The sequence below is a fragment of the Carya illinoinensis genome, chromosome 4 (assembly GCF_018687715.1).
Source record: "Carya illinoinensis cultivar Pawnee chromosome 4, C.illinoinensisPawnee_v1, whole genome shotgun sequence".
In the NCBI taxonomy this organism is placed as follows: Eukaryota; Viridiplantae; Streptophyta; class Magnoliopsida; order Fagales; family Juglandaceae; genus Carya; species Carya illinoinensis.
The window spans coordinates 1,195,925-1,218,815 of record NC_056755.1 but is presented as its reverse complement, the minus strand read 5'-3'; the positions used below and the strand labels follow the sequence as shown (position 1 = coordinate 1,218,815).

Sequence of the window (22,891 nt, the reverse complement as noted above, 5' to 3'; positions counted from 1 at the left end):
AATGTCAATTAATTAGGTCAAGGTGCCTCTTTTATTGAACTTTGCCTTTCTGCTCAATTTTTGTTGTCGTCCCTTAACTTTTCAAACTGAAATATAGGATTAAATTGAAAGGATTTGAAAAGTATGTAGTGATCATGTGTGTGCCTCGAACGACCCATGGTTTGGTTCATCAAACGAGTATTTAAATTACCATAGGATATGTTTTATATGTTAAAATCTAGTACTTTAATTTACACATTATAGAAAGAAGAAAAGTACTAACTCAACCAAAAGACATTATATATTCCTCATGAGTGGGAACAGGTAGACCTACCGATCGAACATTATCAGACGGTGATTAGTTTTGATTTAAAACGATAAACCAGTTGTACTATATCTAATATAGAATCTTATATATATATAGTACTTTAGGTCTCAACTAAGACTAATGGCGATCTCGCTCTACCTACCTATTAATTATATACAAATTACAAGAAAATTATTTATATGTAATAGTTATTTTCTGTCAAAATGAGTTTATTCTCACCATAAATAGTCATTAATTTTATCGTAAATAATTTGTCACAAATACTAGTGACACTTTGAAATACTTGGATTGTGTAAAACTGAAGCTGGTATATATATAGTGGTGCAAGCTGATCATCTGGGAATATATTTGAAATAGCGGATCATTTCCTACTAACTCAGACCGCCATGATCTTTTGACAGCTTGGAATATAAATTTTCGGTATATATGATATATATGCAATAAGAGAGTCTGAGAGTCCCTCGTAGATAGATATACATAGTACTCAATAATCAAGTCATCCGAATGAAAAGGAATTTAAACACAGCATCAATTTGATTGGAGGAAATCGATCTATGAACAAAATAATGGATACGAGAGAGAACATGTAACGTGTTTAGAAGGTAGGTTAGCGAATGTCCAGTTAGAATAATAATAGAGAAGGAAACAGTTGGTCTATCAGTCCAGGTGATCGGAGAAAGGGGCAGGAAAAAAGAGAGAAATTTAAATAAATAAATAAAAAGAAAAATAGTGCCCTTCTAAACTCCAATTTAAGCCTAAGCTATTGACATATATTAAAAGGCTAAGTTACTTTCTATGCTCGAAGCCCTGCACATTAAAGAAAAAACCCATCATTTCTTGCTTTGATTATATCCATAAAACCTGCACGGCGCACCAATGGACATAAGGGAACATGGGAGGGGAAAATTTCCACCCCATCATCCATCTTAATTAGCTTTTACAATTTGAAAAAGATGCTATGATCATGATGATCTGGAGTTTTTAAATCATGATCATGTGGGATCAGCTGGGTGAAGTCAATTAATTAAACTTAATCATACATATGCTTATTTTATAATCTTTCCCTATGAGAACGTACACTACATGAGGGATCAGCGGTAGCATGAATTTTTCATCAAATAGGCCAAAATATACAACAATAATAACACGTGTTCGTTGGAGACTAATGAAACTTGCTTCCAATCATTCTCGTCCATTACGTTGACCTACGGCCCTAGGCACATACTTTTTGTGGAAGTTCCGTGATCACCGAAGCAACATTTCTCTTTCAGTCCCATCAGCAGCCCAATAATCTTTGGAAAGTCATACCTTACAACCGAATTACTATCTATTTATAATTCTTAATAATATTATTATTTAAATTCATCAAATCAAAATAAAAATTAAATTAAAACTTCAAAAAATATATTATTTTAATTTATAATTATAAACAAATTATGTACCAGTAGTTAGTCTATCATTTTTCATAATCTTTATACGTGGGGGGCAGAAAAGCAATGAGACCGGAACCTCAAAAAAAAAAGAAAAAAAAAAGTGGATAAACACTTCTACCGACGTGGAACATTGGTGGAGACACGGGCATATGAGTCATGACAAAAGAGATAGGATCGGTGAGGGTTGGTAGATAAGGTGACGTTTACAACTGCAACAATCTATGTCTTTTCTCATCAATTCCTTGGCCGATCTACTTCGGCTTCTTTTGGCTTTTTTTGTTTATTGTTTTCCACCTACCTTTTTGTTCAAGGGTGGGGCCACTCTGCCGCCCCACCTTCACCGCTGTACGTACAGTATAATTTTTTTTAAATTTTTAATTATTAAGTAAAAAAATATATTAATATATTTAAAATTATTTTTTAATTATCAAATAAAATAAATTTCACTTAAGTATCATTTTCTTAATTATTAAATAATATTTTTTAAACTTAAACAGTACATTTAGACAGTACATTTGGACCGATTTGGTACCGCTCAGGCGATACGAGGCATTTCTCTTTGTTCAAACGTGTTAATAAGCAGGAGGGGAGTTTATTTATTTATTTATTTTTTTCCTTCTAGAATGCCAAGATTCACGTTACCCCTACATGTAATAAGTCGGCTGGCCTGATCATCCGATTTAAGAATTGTCATTGTTTTGAGGTCAAAAAGCTGGAAACATGCATTTATATTGGTAATTAAAAACATTCAATTTCGTCTTGCCCAGGATGACCCATTTTTATGGCTGTAGGGTCGTCGTGGAAATATGCATGCATGAATGTTGTCTTTGGAGTCAGAAATAATAGAGAAATGTTGCTTTTTCTTTTCTAATTTTGACTTTGGATCATGTAATATGCATCACTCATTTGTCTCATGTATCTATCTATCTATGGTTTCTGATCATGCGCGCATGTAGTTCCACGTACGCTAGCATATGATATTTATCCTTTTCTCGGGACTTTAAAATAAAAAATAAATAGCTATATATGATCTGCCAAAGTAACATGCTTGATCACCACCCTAGCTAGCTTCCTTCAGCGGCTATCCTACAAATATTTCTAAGAAAACTAATTATTAATTAATTAATTCTGCCACCTCATTCTGTATTTGTGCATATTATTTAACAAATATTTACTAATCTTATCCTGAAGCACTTTAACATCAATACTCATGCTGAAGTTAGGTGAACCTCGATCGGTATGAATATTTTATTGAAACTTACAGAGAAAGTGGGTTCATTGTCTACAGACTTCCGGAATTTGAGCTCCGTTCTTCCTTTTGGATGAAACTTGGTTCTGCCTATATTTTATATTAGCGTCCAAAATAATTGCATAGTTGTTAAATATTAAAAGGTTTTCGAACCTCTGATGAGTTCTATTAATCTCGTTACTTGCTAAATCAGACTCCAGATTTGGGACTTTGAGTAGCATTAAATGTTTATTAAAAATTATGAAATTTCTTTTTATGTATCTCTTGGATGAATAAAAAAAAAATATCTAAATTAAATTCTCCCACCTTAAACTCTTAAATCTCGAGTAAATCCCATTTTGTTTAGGTAGCTGCAGGTTAATTCTAGAGTACTGCACATCTCTTACTGGGACTAACGCTGCATTTGTGTAGTCAGATGATTTTAGATGATTTATGTATAATAAAAAAAAATAATGATAAAATATTAAATAATAGTAAAAGTAGTAAAATGTAATGATAAAATAATAAATAATAGTGAAGTGATATGAGGCTAGGTTTGATTGTTGAGGTGATTTCAGATCATAATGAAAAATAATAAAAAAGAAAAAAGAAAAAAAGAAATAGTGAATAATAATAGAATAACAGTATGAGATGATTTCACAAACCCAACATAGCATAAGCTTAACGTAAATGGGCCAAGCCGGAGAAAGTGAACTTCTTACTTAAAGCTCGACCATCACATAAATAATGCCGATTGCTGAACCACAAGGCCCGACAATCGATGGGTGGTTATAAAGCCCAATATAGCTCATTATAATGGATATCATTTGGGTAACATGGCCCATGGGAATAAAGTAGGTGAAACGCCTACTTTACGCCTTTGAAAACGTTGTGGGCTTCATGACCCATTTAGACTCTCCTAGAGAGCGAAAGAAGCGAAAGAAATCATTTGAATATCCATTTATCGGACAATGGTCAAATCTGTTTTAGTATGATGATGGTATCAAGATCGGTGTCGAAAACGAGCGGGACATTAATCTGTTGAGATGACAGTTCGAGACACATGAATATGTTTGTAAAAGAAAATAAAAGAAAGAGCGAGCCCGTTATAGGTACGATGGAAGCGTTATCTCTGTAATGTTTTTTTTTGTCTTTTGTTTTGTTTTATTATTGTAATGTATTGTATTGGGTGGTGGAGTGCAGGAGCTTGTATCTTCTTGGGTGGGCTGCGCATCAACAGATTTGGGGAGAATTACTCATAGTTTTGCGAGACCGACAGGACAAGTCTTTTTCTTTGGGACACCACCTGTGACCTTTGAAACAAAAGATCATTAAATCCATTAAAGTGGAAGAAGTGTTTTTTTCCTTTCTCACTAACGTTTTGGTGTTGTATGTTGGCATCGGATTGGTTCCATCTAGTTCCAACACAAATTGAACCTAAGCTGGACTTGTGAATATTTGCTAAAAGAAAACAACAATGCTGAATGCACTATATATAACATTCTAAGTATTTTATACACAAATTATATGACATCAATTTTATGCAATTTGATAAAGAAAAACTTCTGCGCCATCAATTTAACGGTGTATTAATATGGTAAAGATGAGCTGTATCCCCAGAATATATTGTCATTGACTCATTGAAAGCAAATCTCGTATGATATGCAACAAAAATGAGCGCACGTCCAGGACGATAGTATAAAATCCTCAAATCCGCCATCTATTTACACTATAAAAAAAGCCCCCCTAAAACCCTCCAACACCTGTTTACAAACCATATTCTCTCCTTCCGTCTGCCTCTGCGTCACTGCGTGTGTTCTGAACTTTGAGAGGAAGAGCAGTGCTACATCCGGAAATATACGAAAAGAGTGTGGGCGGGAAATGCATAGCAGAAGGGATGCAGAAGTTCTCATTGCCCTTCATTAGTCCTAGCAGTAGCAACAACTTGTTGTCTCTTCCCCTCAGAAACCACACTTCCAAAACCCTCCGCTTCAGAACCACCACCTCCCTTGTAAACCATCTTATCCCAATGCCAGCGCCACCGACCATGGACGCTTTACCCTACCCCAACTCCACTTCCTTCTCGTCCCTCACTGCCTCTCTCTCCACCAAGTCATTCCCCACCAGCACCAACCTCTCCTCTATTTTCTTCGCCGCCGCCGAGCCCAGAAATTACTGTCTTATTTGCCGCTGCGAAATCGATAACAGAACACACTTCCGGGCCTGGAGCGGATCCCGGGCGGCCTGGACGCACGCGGGTTCTGATTTTTCCGGTTTGACGGGATCCGAGATGTTGTCCGAGAGTGCTGATGGCTTGGAGGCTGAGAAGGAGTCGGAGGAGAAGTCATCGAGGTTGAGTAGTGATGGCAGTAGGAGGCGGCATATGGGCTCGACGGCATTGATTATAGGTAATCCGGATTTGTTGACGATTCCTGGCGTGGGGCCGAGGAATTTAATCAAGCTGGTGGAGAAGGGCATTGGGGGAGTTGCTGAGCTCAAGAAATTGTACAGGGATAAGGTATTCTTTGCTTGAAAGTTGAGTTCAGGAAAAAAATGTTCTTGGGCCGGAATGCTTTGGTTTTTGGTTCTAGATAGTGCCATAGAAGATAAGATGTTTTAGTTTCGTGTAATGAGAGTGGAATGAGCGTATCCCGAATGGGCTTTATTGTTTATTACTAAATTCTGTGTTATAGACTCTAGAAACGAGTTTCTCGGTTAAAGTCCGACTGTATAATGTGGTTATATTTCCCACTCACAGCTGGACTCCGTCCGACTTACATTGTTCGATATTTTGAGATTAGCGGTTCAAATATATTGCTCAGTGATTCATGGTTGAAGGATTTTTCCGAGTGATTCTGTTTCATAGCCATCGATTTCGAGTTTATCCAAAAGTTGTCTTTCTAATATATAACACGTTTTGGCTGAAACCCAACTCTTGCTAAGTCATCCAATTCATAGCTTACTTTAGTCCACTCAAGTTATTCAGTCTTTTGAAACTTACAGCAGGAATTTCTTAAGGCTGCTATTTTCTAGAAAATGGTAGATTAGTATTAAAATTTATTGTAATAAGTTGTAGAAGCTTTTTTTTTTTTCCTCGTGTTCAAAGTGGATTCGACTCTCTGTGCTAATTAGCTTAGTAATTATTTTAAAAAAAAGAACTGGAGTAAATCACATAAAAAAGTACAAGCTCATGTTCCATGCAAACAGAAGAGAGCATGTTATAGCCGGTAAACGGACTTTTTCCTGACACTTCAATGATAAGGATATTTGTGCTTGTTATGCAGTTCTTCGGCAAATCTAGTCAGAAGATGGTTGAGTTCCTGCAGAGCTGTGTAGGAATAATACATAAAAACCATGCCGAGAGTATAACTACGTACATCAAAGAAAGTGTTGATGAAGAGTTGAAAGAGGACAGTTCAAACTCAGATGTGAAGCAGGTACAGAAGAAACGAATTACTTTCTGTGTTGAGGGAAATATCAGTGTTGGAAAGACAACTTTCCTTCAGAGAATTGCTAACGAAACCCTTGAGCTACGCGATCTTGTTGAGATTGTTCCAGAACCCATTGACAAGTGGCAGGATGTTGGACCCGACCACTTTAACATATTGGATGCTTTTTATGCTGAGCCACAAAGGTATGCTTATACCTTCCAGAACTATGTTTTTGTTACTAGGGTTATGCAAGAGAGAGAGTCATCTGGTGGTATTAAGCCCCTCAGATTGATGGAAAGGAGCGTTTTCAGTGACAGAATGGTAAGCCATCTCTCTCTCTCTCTCTCTTTCTCTCTCCCCTCTTGTTTTGTTTTGTTTCTGCTTTGTTCAAAAACTGTTTTGTGTTGCTTTGTTATTATTTACTTCACACGAAAAAAATGAATAAAAAGAGGATTTTTATACATTTTCTACCCATCTTTCTTCTCCCGTTGATCCCATTCAAGAGGAAGAAAAACTTGATTACTATTTTCAATGCTGATTCCTCTTATCTTGTTCTTGTTCAATTAAGGTCTTTGTACGAGCTGTTCATGAAGCAAATTGGATGAATGAGATGGAGATCAGTATCTATGACTCGTGGTTTGATCCAGTGGTATCATGCTTGCCCGGGCTTATTCCTGATGGCTTCATCTATCTTAGAGCAAGTCCTGATACTTGCCACAAGCGAATGCAGCTAAGAAAAAGAACAGAGGAGGGTGGGGTCTCCCTAGAGTATCTCCACGACTTGCATGAAAAACATGAGAGCTGGCTTTTCCCTTTCCAAAGTGGAAATCATGGTGTACTCTCTGTCAGTAAGCTACCCCTGCATATGGACAGCACTTTACATCCTGATATAAGGGACCGTGTGTTCTATTTGGAGGGTGATCATATGCACTCAAGTATCCAGAGGGTATGAAATTTGCTATTTTTTAATAAACTTCTCATGCTTATTTATTCGTGCACTTAACTAAAAGATTTTTTGTCACAAGCAGGTTCCTGCTTTGATTCTTGACTGTGAACCCAACATTGATTTCAGCAGAGACATTGAAGCAAAGAGACAGTAAGATAATGCATTATTTTGATACTTAATTAGTATGCATAGAAATATGATTGGTTCTACCTCTCCCCCACCCCGAGTGTTCTGTGGGGTTGCTGAGGCTGAATCAATTTTTTTGTCAAGTTATACTTTGTCTGATTCTAGTCTGTGTCTCTCATTTAACATTTGGTCATGTTTCTTATTAAATTATGTTTGGTCATAGTCGTGTTTTGGATGGTCTGAGAAACTCTTCCTTTTGTTCAATCTGTAAAAGATATGTTTGGAGCAGTTATAATTGGTCCATTGTTGGTACGGCTGTCTTTAATAATCCAATAAGTTTGAATTGTAAGCTTCCATTATGGTGTAAGTGTTGATTTGATGGACATGCTATGCAATATGTTTTGCTGAGAAACACAGTGACCAATACATTCCAAGGCAAGAATATACGTCTCTTATCATGCTCTGGGTTATTGTTCGTACATAGAAATAAGTGAATTATATGCTGTGTCGACACTGGTGTGTTTAGTGTCTAGCATATTTTAGATGCAGCTGCTTCTCAAAAGTGTATAGGATGTTCGGTGCATGTATGCTTAGTTTCATACATTACTGGGCATATGGTCACATGTGTCACTGTTAATTGCTGACATTCTGTATGAAAATGCCATAAAAATCGATGTGATGAATGAAACAGAGGTGGATTGTAGCGGGTGTAGTGAAATATCTGTCCCCAACTAAATTTCTAGTGGCCTTGTAAAATGCCTACGGTTTTATTGCTCTGGCTGTGTTTTCATTTTGGCATTGTTATTAATACACGGTATACAAGTCAGAACAGATCTTAAACCAAAAATCTATCATTTATTTTCCTTTATTTTGGCTTTTTCTTGAAGGTATGCACGCCAGGTTGCGGAGTTTTTTGAATTTGTGAAGAAAAAGAAAGAAGTCCCATCTTTGGAAGCTGGTGAAGGTGACACTAGTTGCCGGCCACAGGTATTGCTGCCCCAAAATGGTGAGCTATGGGTACCCGATGGGAAGCATTTCCCAGAGTCGGCCCTCAAGTCTTTGGATTTCAGTCGAGCCATGTCATTCATGTCTGGCTAGCAACACTTTCCACTGGTCCTTTTTTGGTTAAACCCAGAAGTATGTCAGAGGTATAATTTTTCTGATCACTCCTGCATGATGTGTTTTAGGTCCTTTGTTTATGTGAGAATGGTTTTAACCCTTAACCCCTTAGAGATGTAGATAAATTAATGTGGTTGTGGAATGCTTTGGTAATCTGTTGTCAATTTGTTGAAGCTTGACTTATTTGAAAGAAGACAGCGTTGCCGGTGACTGGTTATTGATGTAATGTGATTAGGAAGAAACAGAGCCATTTCTTCCATTGTTGATAATGTCCATGACGACCTTTTCGGCATAAGATTTCACTACCGATTCAGTTTGCAAATGAACGGCAAATTTCAGAAACCAGAAGCTCAGTTTTCCTTTTCACCAGTTGATAACCCTCCGGTTTCTTTCAGCATAAAACTTCTAATCCTTGCGTCATTTCAAATGCATGCAAATTTGTCACTACCCGAAGTTAAGAATTTTCGCATAGTAAATAATTCATAATGCATAAAAAGATGCTATATAGTATACCGCCTGTGAAGAATAACACTTCTATTAAGAATTCTCGGTTGAACTTTCTGTTTACAAAGACATTCCCGGCGGCTTCATTGGCTTCTTTACCTGCTAAATGCGAACATCAATCTTCGTTATGTCAATAAATTTTAGTTATAACGTGTCTGCATGCATGGTTTAGAAAAAAAGGAAAGAAAATAATATGAAAACGACTGAATTAAATGGTCGAAAATACTTGGTGAGCTGTCGTTTTTCGTCCTATCAGGAATTATTTTAGTTAATCGACGTGGTAGCAGGAAATATATCAATTAGCGACGTCAAGGATCCTGGAATTATTATAATGGACCCCTGGACGCATCATGGAGTAATAAGATAGCAATCATGCTATTAATTATTATCTTTATGATCGATGTAGACTTGTATAAATTATACATACATGCATACATATAGATATATATAAATTGAGAAATGCCTTGGTGTGGGGGTGAATGCTACTTTTCTAAAAGATGGTGAACTTGAAAACCTGTTGTTAACCCCTAAACTTTCTACATGGAAAAAGCATATCCTCTCACCTGTTTAGGCTTTGGACCTTTAGAAGAAAGGGAAAAGAAACAAGGAAGTTCGGTGCACATGTTATTAGTGGAAAGAACCTAGTGGTGATTGGGATTTCCGGAGCCACTCCAGTCACACGTATATCCAATTACTCAAATGGCATGAAAACTGGGTCACTAGTTAACAGAAAAGGATATTTGTAAGAGCCTTTGCAATTGAGAGGTTCTTGACATTTAACGAGAGGATAAGAACTTTTTAAAAGTCATATTTGAAAAGATAATGCCCAGTACAAGATAACCACTATGTTGACAAAATGCCCTTGGTTTCAAGAGACAAGGTAAAAGTTAGTTGGCCAGATAAAGTGTGTGTATGATGCATATACTTAACTGCACTTGGCTTCTCAAGTCTCAACCACTTTTGAACAAATCATTCATGTGAAATATGAATATCAAACAAGTTTAAAAAAAACATTCTAATTAATGGAATTTTTATCAAACATGGATGATCAAGTTATTTGCAAATCTTTGAAATGCTAAAATTTCATTAGCTAAGAGATAACATCCATCTTTTAACAGTGCTCCAATTTCCCCACATGCTGTTCATTTTCTACCTCGTCTTTTAACCGCAAGGTTCAACGTAGTTTATCTTCAGCCCCCCAGGCAAGAAAACTACAGTAGATGTGTACTCTACACAGACACAGAGAGAGAGAGATAGAGAGAGAGAGAGAGAGAGCATTGAAAGTCTTCAACGGTTGATGTTTGAAAGGCTGAAAAGCATTAAATATTATGGCTCCCAAAACCAGTTGGCGTTTGTCGTTCACAGCATATTCACAGTTTGTTTGTAATAGTAATCTTTTCTTTTTGCATTTATAACTTGCAACAGATTCGTCGTTGTTTCTCTCTCCTTCTCACCTACTCTCCCTCTATCTCAACAAATCTAGTCTCTGGAACAAGAGAGAGGAAACGATGTTCAAGATACCTCGTCTTCCCCTGAAAATGGACTGTTGGAATTGACCGTACGATTTCTGGGTATTGTGTGAAACTAGTTTTAGAATAATGGGTAATCGGTTTATTTGCATGAAAAAGAAGGAGGCCAACGAAAATGGATCGAGGAGCAAGAGAATGGTACGGTCTCAAAGGAAAATGCTATCTGAGGAGGAGTTCTTGCACAGACAGGCTTTGTCTATGGCTCTCCATCAGCACCAGTTGTCTCAGAGGTTCGAAGGATCCATGTCGCGACGAATCGGGTCCACGAGCTTTAGGAGACGCAATCTCCCTGATGACCTGCTCTCTAATGAAAAACAAGTAAGATTGATTTTGAAGAATCCCAAAACACATGTTTTTGCTCTTTCTTCTCTTCATTTGTATGTATTTTTCTGTGCAATCATTGTGTTAAATTACAGTTTTTGGTCAAGCAGATATTAAAGAAAAGTGGATTTTCATGATTAAGATCTTTAAGCTACGGATTAAAGTGAAAAGGGGCCTAATTATGAGTCGAAACAGTAGCAGTCAATGGTCTACTAGGAGAACATTTGTGTGTATATTTTAAAGGTAAAGGAAAAAGACTTACTTTAAAGTGAATCTGGAAAAGTATGAGCAGCAATTTTTTAATACACCAGAAAAATGATGTTCGAAGACTCACTTTTGCTCATGATCCATGCATGATTTATTAAAGTTTTAGCTCTCATATCCACTGAGTTGTAGTATTGTAATAGGCTTTTCTCCTCTTTAAGTCCTAATATGCTGCCATATGCAGTTGACGGATTGAGATTGGCAATTTGTTTCCCCCAAAGAGAATGACATGAAAATACTATAACCAGTTGTATTTCCTATCCTCTACAGCCTCCGGATTTTCTGGAAAAAATTAAGACAAAAAATTTTATTCTAATTCATGGAGAAGGGTTTGGAGCATGGTGTTGGTACAAGACCATTGCTCTGCTGGAGGAGTCAGGTCTGTTTCCTACTGCCTTTGATCTCACGGGATCTGGTATTGATTTGACGGATACAAATAGCGTTGCTACACTGGCGGAGTATTCAAAGCCATTGGTGGATTATCTACGGGGCCTTCCAGAGGATGAAAAGGTCAAAAAGATACATATTCTTTTGCCATACTTTTATAATCTAGGAACACTTTGCTGGCTTTTATTCCACCAAATTCCTTATCTTTGTAGTTGTTTGCAGGTCATTCTGGTCGGTCATAGCAGCGGAGGTGCATGCATTTCTTATGCATTGGAACATTTTCCACAGAAGATATCAAAAGCAATTTTCGTTTGTGCTACAATGGTATCCAATGGACAGAGGCCTTTTGATGTGTTTGCTGAAGAGGTACATAATCAATGCAATTAACACATGCTACGCATTCATCGCTTATGTTTATGTTTCCAAGTTCTTGCTCGGGACACTGTTCTTTCAGGCCCGTGCCATTGTTCTAACATAAGATATTTGTGCTACAGCTCGGTTCTGCAGAACATTTCATGAAAGAATCGAAGTTTTTGATTTACGGGAACGGAAAAGACAAACCTCCCACGGGATTCATGTTTGAGAAAGAGCAAATGAAAGGATTATATTTCAATCAGTCCCCAGCGAAGGTATGGTACCATTTATCTAATGCATAATTTTGAATGCAATATGCCAAGGCTTCCATATATATTCCCTACTGTCTTTATCTTCTGTAAATCAATGATGATATTCGATTTCATGCTTAGTTTCGGGAGAGTAACATGGGATTATGCCTTATGGTCCTTTAACCGATTATGCACCTGTCTTTGAGACATAATTATGATGTATTCTGCATTATATTGAAACTTTTAATCAAGCGTTTCTTCTATCACATGAAAAAGTAGTGAAATTTGTAAGACGTTTGATTCCACCAAGTAATTATTGGCAGAAAAAAAAATGCAATTCTTACTTGGTAAGTAGTATTCCCTACTTAATACTGAAGAAATTGATGGAATGCCGTTCTGAATGCCGTTCTCTCCAGGATGTTGCTTTGGCCATGGTATCCATGAGACCCATCCCACTCGGTCCAATCATGGAGAAGCTATCATTAACCCCTGAAAATTATGGAAGTGGCCGGAGATTCTACATACAGACACTGGATGATCGTGCACTTTCACCAGATGTCCAAGAGAAGCTAGTGAGGGAAAACCCACCCGAAGGAGTTTTCAAGATTAAAGGCAGTGACCACTCTCCCTTCCTCGCAAAGCCACAATCCCTGCACAAAATTTTGATTGAAATTGCTCAAATTCCATAGCTTAATTATCAGGAAACTATTTATTTTTTGCTTTCTTGTGTTAGTTTTCCCTTTCTAACAAAGGAAAAGGTAGTTAATTGCTTTACAATTGGAAATGTATGTAGAACATGTAGGTCCTGTTGGCTGATACTTCCTGCTTTAACATTTCGAAAATGGATGTAAGATCAAATGTATTGTCTTTTAGAAAAAAAGAAAAAAATCTAATCACGCTATCATCATCTGACATGAGTCTCTGGGCCTCCAGATCGTCTGTTTCAAACTTGCAGACGAAAGCAAACGTACTGATAAAAGAGCAGGAGGAAGTTGTGTATACTCTCTCGTTCGACAAATTTTTCGTGTCCTGCATATATGTGTGCGTGTACGTGTCTGTTCTATATACTTGCTGTTCAGTTTCTAGATGATTGGTTGCATGTGCTATCAATGCAACATCTAACCAAGAAAAATACAAATAGAAGTAAAAAAACCAGCATTGCAATGTTATGGTTTTAACAAAAGTAAGCCAGGTTACAAAGTAGAACATAGAAAGGCTGACTTATATAAGCGAGGTGAAGAAGAGCACCACGCTTTAGTTTAAAGTTACACTTGTCGGCCTTTCCTGATTGGAGTCAGCCATGTATTGCTGTAATGTGCTAAGTAAGTGTCACGCACACGAAGTGCTGAGACGCCGATGAAGTCACCGAGAGAAAAATAACATGGCAAAGAGCAAGGATGATATCAAGTATGGGACTGCGCAGGCGAGGGTGAACGAGCATCAAGCCGTGAGGGTGAGTTACAAGCACGGCACTCCCCTTGAAGGTGGGAAGATTGCGGACTCTGAACCTGTTGATTTCTTTCCCAGCTCCCGAACTATCACCAAGGCCGCTCCTCCTAATCAGGGTGCTTCTACCAACCAACCTCAGCAAGATCGTGGCCCTGGACATGTAGCAGACAGTTCAGGAAATGCCAAGGATTCCACAACCATCAACACCAGTGGAAACATGTCTAAAAAGACACCGCCTACACTACACCATGGATGAAGAGAGAGATCTGTCATTAGTAGAATTTTGTAACTCATGTTAAGTTTTGATGAATTTGAAGCCAAAACCTTGTCAGAAAGTATGCTATGTTTCCCGCAGCTGTACTAATCCTAACATGCATAAGATAATTTACGAAAGTAACAATTTTTTTTTTTTTTTCCAAAGATGATCGGAAATGTCCAATGTCCATCGTTATGAGCTAGCAAAATCTCTAAAATGCCGGTCCTACCTGCTCAGAATGAACGATTTATTTATTTTTGTTTAAATTTAGGAGAAATGTTATTGTCTGAATGGTTGACATGTAAAATCTACATACAGTCATCACTTGGAAGTGTTAGGTTCAGTTTGGTAATAGAGAATTTTGATACGACAATTTTAAATTTTAAGATGAAATATTATAATAATATTTTTATTTTAATATTTTAAAAAATTAAAAAAAAAGTTAAATGATTTATTATATTTTATATAAAAATTTAAAAAAATTGTAATAATTTTTATATGCCAAATCGGGCCTTAATATTATGAAAATATTATTTATTTTTAAACTAGTTTTTTAGGATAATTTGGAATTTCTTTAAAATTTTAGAAAGATGGTCAATAACGAAAATATTCCTAATAATTTGAATATTATTTTTAGATAATTATAATTTTAAAGTTTTAAAAAATGTGGTCATAAGTTTTTTAAAATAAAATAATTTTTTTTTTTTTTATATTTATTTGAAAATAAATGTAACATAATTATCCAAGATGACTTCGGATGACGTCGGCGTCAGAAGCTCTAACTCCGAAGCCATCTCCTGCCTTTTCTGTACTATCCAAGATATTCCTTTCCGCAATGGGTCTTTCATTTCTACTTCATTTCTCCAATTTAGCAGTCTAACAACATTCGAAGTATAGAATCCTTTCATTCCATTTAAATACCTCTCTCTCTCTGGCTTCAGAGTCCTTTGCCTTTTCATTCTCTCAAGTAAGTAATTTTATTCTTAAATTTTTTCTAATTGGTATAATGAAAATTCTCATTCTGATTCTGATGATAAAGGAAGGAAGAAGAAAAAGTCGAAGTCTCGAATCTCATATTTGTAGGACTTATTCGATTGTGTTTTCCCTCTGTTTTCTCGGCAACCAAACAGACTGTTACGGACTATTGCGTCTTCTGTAGGTTGATCTGTTTTTTAAATTCTTATTTTTAGGTATATTTCTTACTCTTTTTGAAGTTCAATTTGGGTTTTGATAATTTAATTTCTCAGCCGTCTAGGTTTTTCCGCCAGATCTTCCTGGCGTGACCTTCTGAAATTGGCCCTAATATCTCATTTATTTATTTGCTATTTGATGTTAGTTCATAGATGTTAGTTGCGTTGTATTCGTGGGTCCGATCCTGAATAATTGAAATCTTAGCACCATTGAGTTCAAAGTTTCATGCTGAACATAGGATCTGATTGATACTGTATCGTTGATAGTTCCCGGTTTACTTGAAGACATTTCCTTTCTCCATGGTATCCGTTAATGGTAGTTAAAAGGTCTAGTAACGTTGTTTTGCAATCATTGTGGTGAAATCAGTATGGGTTGAAGATGCTACAAAGTCGAGATCTGAGCATAGAAGTCATTAACTTACTGAGTTTTTTTAAAAAATAATCCTTGTATGAACTGAGATATCAATTATCATTTTATCTTGTTGAACCAGTGGGTATTGATGAAATTGATCCCTTCTATGATGTGCGATTTCTCGTAACAAAGAAATTGCGGACAGAAATTATATAAATATTTGCTCACAACGCAGATTTTCTGATCTGATGGGCGGAAGTATAATAGATGACGAATGGGAGCTTACTTTTCCATCTAATGGGGTCCGAACAGTGGTTTTGGTTGGACGTACTGGGAATGGGAAAAGTGCAACAGGGAACAGCATTCTTGGGAGAAGGGCCTTCAAGTCGAAGGCAAGCTCTTCTGGCGTTACAAGCTCTTCTGAAATGCAGAGAACTGTCCTAAGAGATGGGCAGATTATTAATGTCATAGACACTCCTGGTATAGTCATAGCAATTTGTATTACTAAATAATTGGTTTAGTTGTATGTAAGAACTACTGTTATCCAAGCTATATCCATGCCTTTTGGTATGTTTTGGTTACACAAGGACTAACATATAGGTCATTGCAGGGCTATTTGATTTCTCAGCTGGACCTGAATTTGTTGGCAGAGAAATAGTGAAATGTATTGACTTGGCGAAGGATGGTATCCACGCAGTTCTTGTAGTTTTTTCAGTTAGGACCCGCTTTTCACAAGAAGAGGAAGCCGCACTTCGTGGCTTGCAGACATTATTTGGAAGCAAAATTGTTGACTATATGATTATGGTCTTCACTGGGGGGGATGAGCTTGAAGACAATGATGAAACTTTGGACGATTATTTGGGCCGTGGGTGCCCAGAGCCGCTAAAGGTTAGCTGCAAATAATCCTGCGAATCTACACTACTTCTTAAGCTTTGGGTTCACTGCTTCGAATACTATGACATTGTTAACTACAGGCTTGCTTGTTTATGGAGTTTTGATTCTCAAGAATTAAGACTCTTGAGGGTCAAGATTATTTAAACAGGAGTTTATATGATCCAGGGTTATTTCAATTCATCTGTATGTTGAGTTTTGAGTGAATTTTTTTAAAAATAGATTTTTTTTCTAAAGAGCTATAGACTTTTGAAATGTGCCTATGCACTGGCTGGAGGTTCTCTGAGATGAAGAGATTATATTGAGAGAGAGGCGAAAAATTAGTGAGAAGTAGGATGGGTTTGTTGAGAAATTTTTTTACCATACCATCATATAACAGACTTAAATATTTGACATTAGCAGATTCTTGTCAGTGCACCATTTCTGAGTAACTTAATGGAGTCCTGAAAAATGAATGTTAGAACTTTCTCATTACTGGGAAATCACTAGTGGTGTGGACATAATATAGATTTGTTAAGAGCAAACCTAAAATACCTTGCTAATATTTGAAGTACTTTGTTATACATTTGTTTAGTTGAACATGTGGGAATTTGTGGTCAATTCTGCTTGGTCATGCACTATCTTTGATGAGGAAGCTGACATATGGTAGTATGTTAATTAATTTTGATTTTGATATAGGAAATCCTTGTTTTGTGTAAGAATCGGCTTGTGCTATTTGATAACAAGACCAAGGATGAACGTAAGAGGATTGAACAGATTCAGCAACTTCTCTCCCTTGTAAACATCGTCATCGCACAAAACAACGGTCAACCATATACCGATGAGTTATTTTCTGAACTGAAGGTGATTTTTTCCCTTTTCTTGGAATCAACATGCTCTTGTTATTTCACAATATTTCATCAGTCTTTCTATCAAAATATCGTGATAATGACTTTTATCATTTGACAGGAGGGGTCAATCAAACTCCGCAGTCAACAAGAGCATGTTGATTCCCTGAGAGGTTATTCTAAACGAGAAATATCAGAGTTTAAGGAACAGATAGAACGTTCATATGAAGAGCAGCTCAATCGAATCACTGAGATGGTATCTTCACTGCCTTTTACTTCTATTTGCCAACTGCTTCTGTGTTTGCATCTTGCACTCAATATGTTCTGTGATCAATGTTTCAAAACTGTGATATGAATCTGGGAAGGAGTGCAGCTACACTCTTGATCTGCAGCTACACTCTTGATCCGTGATTGTTGAAGAAGACTGCCCTCAGTTAACACGAGGCTTTATTTGTATTTTATAAACCTTCATCTTACCTTCAGTAAAAGACATCTACTAGAACTTCTTGATTCAGATATGCAGATACACATGTTTTTCTTCTATCTGCATGATAGACATGAGTGTGAAGCTGCATTTTGATCTGATGTGGTCTGATTTCAAAAACCATATAAATTAATGAGACCTTTCATGGTAACAACTTGTTTGTGGCTTTCTGGTTGGATTCTTCTTCGTGATTTATATGCACACACAAGGTGTATGACAAAGTAATAGATAATTTCCTCCCGGGTTTACCCATGATTCCAGATGAATTCACTGAGTGTTGCTATCTAATCCAGTGATTTCACAAAAATATACTGCAATTTAAGTGTGCTGTTTGGACTCTGAAGAAAGTAGGATAGAATAAGCTGAATAGGGTTCTGGCTTTGACCATGTCTATGGTTTTTGGTTTGGTGTGAGATTATAACCTTGGGATCAATGTTTTGAGAACTTAAATGACATTTTCGCTTTGCACTCAAGCAGCACTTGAAATAGAATGCTCATTTTTTGGTCATCCTGTTACGTCTTTGTTGTCTTTAGGGACTAATTGGTCGTTCTAATCGGTTGATAGATTGGGAAGTGCTATAGAGTTTCTTTTTCTTCAATTTGGCAAACTGTTGTGCACGGCGTATGCTACAAGTCCTTGTTTTAGCCTTTTAGGTGGTATATGGTTGGCTAGGGGTGGTGGTTTTTTTGTTTCAAGTTCTGAACATTTCTTTGAAAAGCAATACAATACACTAAATAAATATGGATCTCACTCTACTTGGTTAAGTCATTAACGATATATTGTTCACTAGGTTGAGTTGAAGCTAAGAGAGACAACTACGAGGCTGGAACAACAATTGGCACAAGAGCAAGCTGCTCGACTGAAGGCTGAAGAGCTAGTACATGAAGCTCAACTGAAATCCAGTGAAGAAATTCGTAGGCTCAGAGAGCATCTAGAAAAAGCAGAGGAGGAGCTTCGTAAGCACAGTGAAACTCGATGTACCATTCTGTGAGGTAAAGGTTATGAAGACAGTTGCTGTGGAGTACAGACCTTCCCTTTTAATTTTTTCGTGTTTAAGTTTCTACAAAAATTGATTGACAACAAAAAGAAGGATTAATCGTCTATGTATATGTTTCTAGCACAAACATAAATGTATAGGTATGTGTTTCTATTGACTTTGAAAGTCTCTAACACTCATCTACATGGGCCCCGCTGGAAATTGAAAAAAAAAATCATAACTATATATTTTACCTCTCCCCGCCAGGGGTAAAAAAACAATTACAAGGTTATGGTGAAATCGACACCCTCTATTCACTAGACAACATACTCCGATTTATTCAAACAATATGACGTACAACAAAGAACCAACAACAAAAAAATGAATGACCAGCTCATTTGAACTATGATGAAAAAAACAAGTTTCCAGGAGGGAACCAGCTTGAAACTGTCATATTCCACAAGATCGATATCAAGGAATGCAAAGAATCTTGGATTCAAGGAAGTGATGATGATTTATTGCCACAGAAATCATTAAGAGATCCCAGCATTAGCCCATGAACCACCAATTCCTCCATTCTAATTCCTCCATCAGAATGGCCGAATTCCCACACGCTTAATGGTTACTCAAGCTTAATTGTAGGGTTGAACAAGGTCGGTGGGAGGAGAAAACCAATGTGGCTTCATGATGTGCCTAGCTAGATTCTGAAGGATACAGTCATTTTTACCTCAATGTCAGCGTTTCTATTTATTTGACAGTGTCAATCTTTAACTACTTGAGAATGGGTAGTGCGGATCTGAAATGCAAACTTCTAAGCATGTGTCGAGGTTGTTAAGGTCTAGAGGAAGTGGCCTAATGCTGTCATTACAGCAATCATTTGGAATACATTCCAACTAAATCAATTGAGCAAAATATTTAAAATTGTAAATATAACATATGTTAAGATATAGAGTTGCTTTTTCTGTAGTGTCATTCACATGAATAAAAACAAAGATTAACAATATTGTTCATTATGCCGTCCTCAAAACTTCTAAAATGAAAATGCAAACTCTCACATCAATCTCATTCATTGAACTGATATGACATATTAACATAAGAGCTATCCATTTGATTTTCTGATTATTTCCAGCCGCAGTAATGTCAACATTAAAAACGAAGTTTATGAACACCTCATGGTGGTGGTGGTGGTGGGGAGAGAGTAAACCATAAATCCAAACCATATGATAATCTAAGTGCAAGACATATGCCTTTCTCAGGAAAACCAATAATGTCTTGGGTTAGATCGCCTATGAGCACAACAATAGAACATCTAGAAGCCATTATGTATACTTCAAAGGTGTGTGGGAACACTTGTGTAAGCATCTGCAGGACAGTATACTAGTGGAAGTGGCTATGATTGCTCGGCTCATCTGGAGTAGAAGGAATGAATTCATATTTGGTAAAGGTTTCATGCATCCTAATCTACTCATCAACAAAGCTAAGATGGAACTAGAGCTATTTAACCATGTCCAGAGACAGCATGAAGATGGCAGGCAGAGGAACAATGATCAGGTAACTGTTAAATGGCTTAGACCCCCCATAGGTTGGTATAAGATGAACTGGGACGCAGCGATAAATGGTGCTAAGGGCCAACTTGGGATTGGGGGTATTCTCAGAGACAGTGATGGACAGGTGATGGGTACTATCCAAGCCAAGAGACAATTGAACTTGGAAGCTTTCAGTGGTGAAGCCTATGCCATGATGATGTGTATAACTTTCTGTAAAGAAGTGGGGGTGAATCAGTTTATCCTTGAGGGTGATGCCTTGCGGGTTGTGAATTTACTAAATGAACCACAGAAGGATTGGAGCTATGGGGGCCTTATAATTGAGGATGCCAAGATGCTGCTGAACAATTTTGCAAAGTGGTATGCTGCCCATACCAAGAGGGAAGGCAACAAAGCAGCCGATGCTCTAGCACAGAATGCTTTACTCCTTAGTGAGGATATGTATGAATTTGAAGAAATTCCTTTTTGTGTTCAACATGCTGTAAGTACTGATATGTTGTAAGGACTTGTTTACAGCAATGAAATATTTAACATTTCAAAAAAGAAGAAGCCATTATATAAAAAAACATTCAATGCAGAATCACGGTAACTGTAAGGTTTCAAATGACCTATACTCAAAAAGAAGTGAAAACGACATTATAGAAGCCATCAGGCGCACCTCATTTAATTACAGTCATCACACGAATGTGAATGGAACTCAATCCCGAATACCAAGCTCAACCTCGAGCTCATCGTCATCTTCAAAAAGCTTTAGGAGACGGGCATGCTGCTCTTCTCTCTTCTTTTTTTGCCATATCTTGAATAAGAGCACAGAAAAACCAACAACTGCGACCAAACCAAGGCAAACAAGGGCTACCTTGAGTCCTATTGAGCCACTTGAAGAACCATGACTCACAGTTTTGTTATCATTTTTGGTACTCAATGGATCGCTCGCCAACCCTTAGAAAAAAGACAAGACCAGAAACAAAGAAAACAACCATGAGTTTTAAATCAGAATTTTTTTAATGTATGTTCTATTTAAAGGGTAGAATACCATCTGAACCAAGCCCATCTAATTGTAGTGAAGTAGAATAAAACCAAGAAAGCCGCATAATTATATAGAGGCTAAAATTTGGGATGATCTTATACATTATTTGGTCGTAATTGGAGTAATTTTATTGCTTTTGAAAGCAAATTTCACCTAGATCTTTTCCCAGAAAAGAAAAGCATGTAACTTCAACATGCTAATTACATGGTATCGACAGCATGAGACTAAAAGTTTGTCTAATCTTTGATCAAGCATCATGAGAAAATTTCCAAATCCAACCCAACTTTTCTATTCATTAAAAAGAGGAGAATCAAAATTATCTTCAACAATTCCAATTACCAATTGGAGTTAAGTCCCGTTAGATAGAAATCAACGGAATAATGATAAAAACCAAGTCATACTGTTATTATCCTCCATTGTCAAACTACTAACGCCACCGAAGCTACCAAGCTTGAGCTGAGATTCGCACGCGGAACAGCATAAAAGACCCAAAAACTACGTTTCTTGGTTTGTAATTATTGTACAAGCAACTAAACAGAAGAATGTTTCGCACAACTTGCGAGTTGGGAAATCGAAAAAAACCCAACAACAATCGTATCTTCTTATAAACAAACATAAACACAGAGAGAGAGAGAGAGAGAGAGAGAGAGAGAGAGAGAGAGAGAGAGAGAGACCTGAAATGAATTGCAGATGGATCGAGCACAGCAGTAGAGAGAATTGCAGAGATCTAGGGATTGGAAATCTACTCATGTTTTTCTCTGCCTCTCTTCCCTCCAGAAACATTAAATGAAGAATAAAAAAATGGAAAAACTAAATAGTAGAAACAATTAAACAAACCCGGTCCTGCTGACAATCTCCCCCACGTCAACTATGTGACCTCGGCCCCCGCTTCACCATGTCGGCTGTTTATCACGTGGCGGGTCATGCTTGGCATCTGTATAGGTGGCAGCCTACTACTGGCTTATTTTTTATAATTTTATTATATGTACTCGCACCGTATTAAAATCCCTTCAGCTCATTTTAATATTTAAACACAACAAATATTTGTTAATTTTAAATTTTCAACTCTTTAATCTACTAATTATCTAATCATTATAATTTTTCAAACTTTCAAATAAAATATAAAAAATAATTAAACTTTTTTAAATTCTAAAATAAAAATAATATTTTAAATTTATAATATTTTTATTCAATTTTTTTTATCTTTTTTTCAAAATCTTGTAAAATATATTAATTTAAACTATTTCATTACTATTCATGGATTATCTAATCTCATTTTACTATCCAAACAATGCCTAAATATGTATGTGTATATGTATATATTTCTTAGAAAAACGAAGGTTATACAACGTAAATTACTCAAAATGGCTGAATGAAGATCCATATTTTTGGAATTCCTGTTTATAATCTAACTAATGAGCTTTCACTCCCTTTTTTTTTCTCAATTAATTTTTATTTTCATCTGATGAGGCAGTCCGGCGACTATCCAAATTTACCCATCTTTTAAAAATAAATTTTTTCATAGGAGTCTATAAATTGCTCATCTCTTGCACAAATTATTTTTGGTATGATAGTACAATTCAAAAGAGAGAGACGTAGACACAGCAACATTGAATTATGTCGAATAATGTGAATCCACTTAGACAATTTATAGCGAGTCTCTACCACTGTATGATCCCACACGTTGCATCCAC

At 36.7% G+C, this 22,891-nt stretch overlaps 4 protein-coding genes across 5 annotated transcripts; all 4 read left to right on the top strand.

The window, feature by feature from the left end:
• Positions 1–4,589: 4,589 nt before the first annotated feature.
• LOC122307184 lies at positions 4,590–8,863 on the top strand. The gene is made up of 5 exons (XM_043119875.1): positions 4,590–5,486; positions 6,253–6,720; positions 6,968–7,345; positions 7,428–7,495; positions 8,359–8,863. The coding sequence occupies exons 1-5, from the start codon at positions 4,866–4,868 to the stop codon at positions 8,567–8,569; spliced, it is 1,746 nt and encodes a 581-aa protein (XP_042975809.1). The 5' UTR covers positions 4,590–4,865; the 3' UTR covers positions 8,570–8,863.
• A 1,442-nt stretch (positions 8,864–10,305) lies between these two features.
• LOC122307185 (putative methylesterase 14, chloroplastic) lies at positions 10,306–13,112 on the top strand. Its single transcript, XM_043119876.1, has 5 exons — positions 10,306–10,941; positions 11,479–11,718; positions 11,818–11,961; positions 12,090–12,224; positions 12,617–13,112. Exons 1-5 carry the CDS (start codon positions 10,693–10,695, stop codon positions 12,887–12,889), a joined length of 1,041 nt encoding a protein of 346 aa, XP_042975810.1. The 5' UTR covers positions 10,306–10,692; the 3' UTR covers positions 12,890–13,112.
• A 150-nt stretch (positions 13,113–13,262) lies between these two features.
• Positions 13,263–13,984, top strand: LOC122307187 (SEED MATURATION PROTEIN 1). Its single transcript, XM_043119878.1, has one exon. The coding sequence runs from the start codon at positions 13,582–13,584 to the stop codon at positions 13,903–13,905; it is 324 nt and encodes a 107-aa protein (XP_042975812.1). The 5' UTR covers positions 13,263–13,581; the 3' UTR covers positions 13,906–13,984.
• Positions 13,985–14,678: 694 nt separating this feature from the next.
• On the top strand, positions 14,679–18,804 carry LOC122307434 (immune-associated nucleotide-binding protein 9-like). 2 transcript variants are annotated; one of them, XM_043120327.1, is made up of 6 exons: positions 14,679–14,872; positions 15,683–15,927; positions 16,058–16,335; positions 17,017–17,181; positions 17,287–17,421; positions 18,441–18,804. In XM_043120327.1, the coding sequence occupies exons 2-6, from the start codon at positions 15,696–15,698 to the stop codon at positions 18,639–18,641; spliced, it is 1,011 nt and encodes a 336-aa protein (XP_042976261.1). In that variant the 5' UTR covers positions 14,679–14,872; positions 15,683–15,695; the 3' UTR covers positions 18,642–18,804. The 2 variants fall into 2 exon arrangements, with proteins under 2 accessions (XP_042976261.1, XP_042976262.1); XM_043120328.1 differs by lacking the exon at positions 14,679–14,872 and adding an exon at positions 15,030–15,095.
• Positions 18,805–22,891: the final 4,087 nt, after the last annotated feature.

What these genes read in the sequence shown, in the direction of transcription:
- LOC122307184 (XM_043119875.1), top strand. Translation starts at nt 4,866, where the DNA reads ATGCAGAAGTTCTCATTGCCCTTCATTAGTCCTAGCAGTAGCAACAAC. An exon ending in GCGTTTTCAGTGACAGAATG is followed by an intron (nt 6,721 to 6,967) that starts GTAAGCCATCTC and finishes TGTTCAATTAAG; the next exon opens with GTCTTTGTACGAGCTGTTCA. An exon ending in GACATTGAAGCAAAGAGACA is followed by an intron (nt 7,496 to 8,358) that starts GTAAGATAATGC and finishes TTTTTCTTGAAG; the next exon opens with GTATGCACGCCAGGTTGCGG.
- LOC122307185 (XM_043119876.1), top strand. Translation starts at nt 10,693, where the DNA reads ATGGGTAATCGGTTTATTTGCATGAAAAAGAAGGAGGCCAACGAAAAT. An exon ending in GCCTTCCAGAGGATGAAAAG is followed by an intron (nt 11,719 to 11,817) that starts GTCAAAAAGATA and finishes AGTTGTTTGCAG; the next exon opens with GTCATTCTGGTCGGTCATAG. An exon ending in TCAATCAGTCCCCAGCGAAG is followed by an intron (nt 12,225 to 12,616) that starts GTATGGTACCAT and finishes CGTTCTCTCCAG; the next exon opens with GATGTTGCTTTGGCCATGGT.
- LOC122307187 (XM_043119878.1), top strand. Translation starts at nt 13,582, where the DNA reads ATGGCAAAGAGCAAGGATGATATCAAGTATGGGACTGCGCAGGCGAGG.
- LOC122307434 (XM_043120327.1), top strand. Translation starts at nt 15,696, where the DNA reads ATGGGCGGAAGTATAATAGATGACGAATGGGAGCTTACTTTTCCATCT. An exon ending in GGTGCCCAGAGCCGCTAAAG is followed by an intron (nt 16,336 to 17,016) that starts GTTAGCTGCAAA and finishes ATTTTGATATAG; the next exon opens with GAAATCCTTGTTTTGTGTAA. An exon ending in AGTTATTTTCTGAACTGAAG is followed by an intron (nt 17,182 to 17,286) that starts GTGATTTTTTCC and finishes ATCATTTGACAG; the next exon opens with GAGGGGTCAATCAAACTCCG.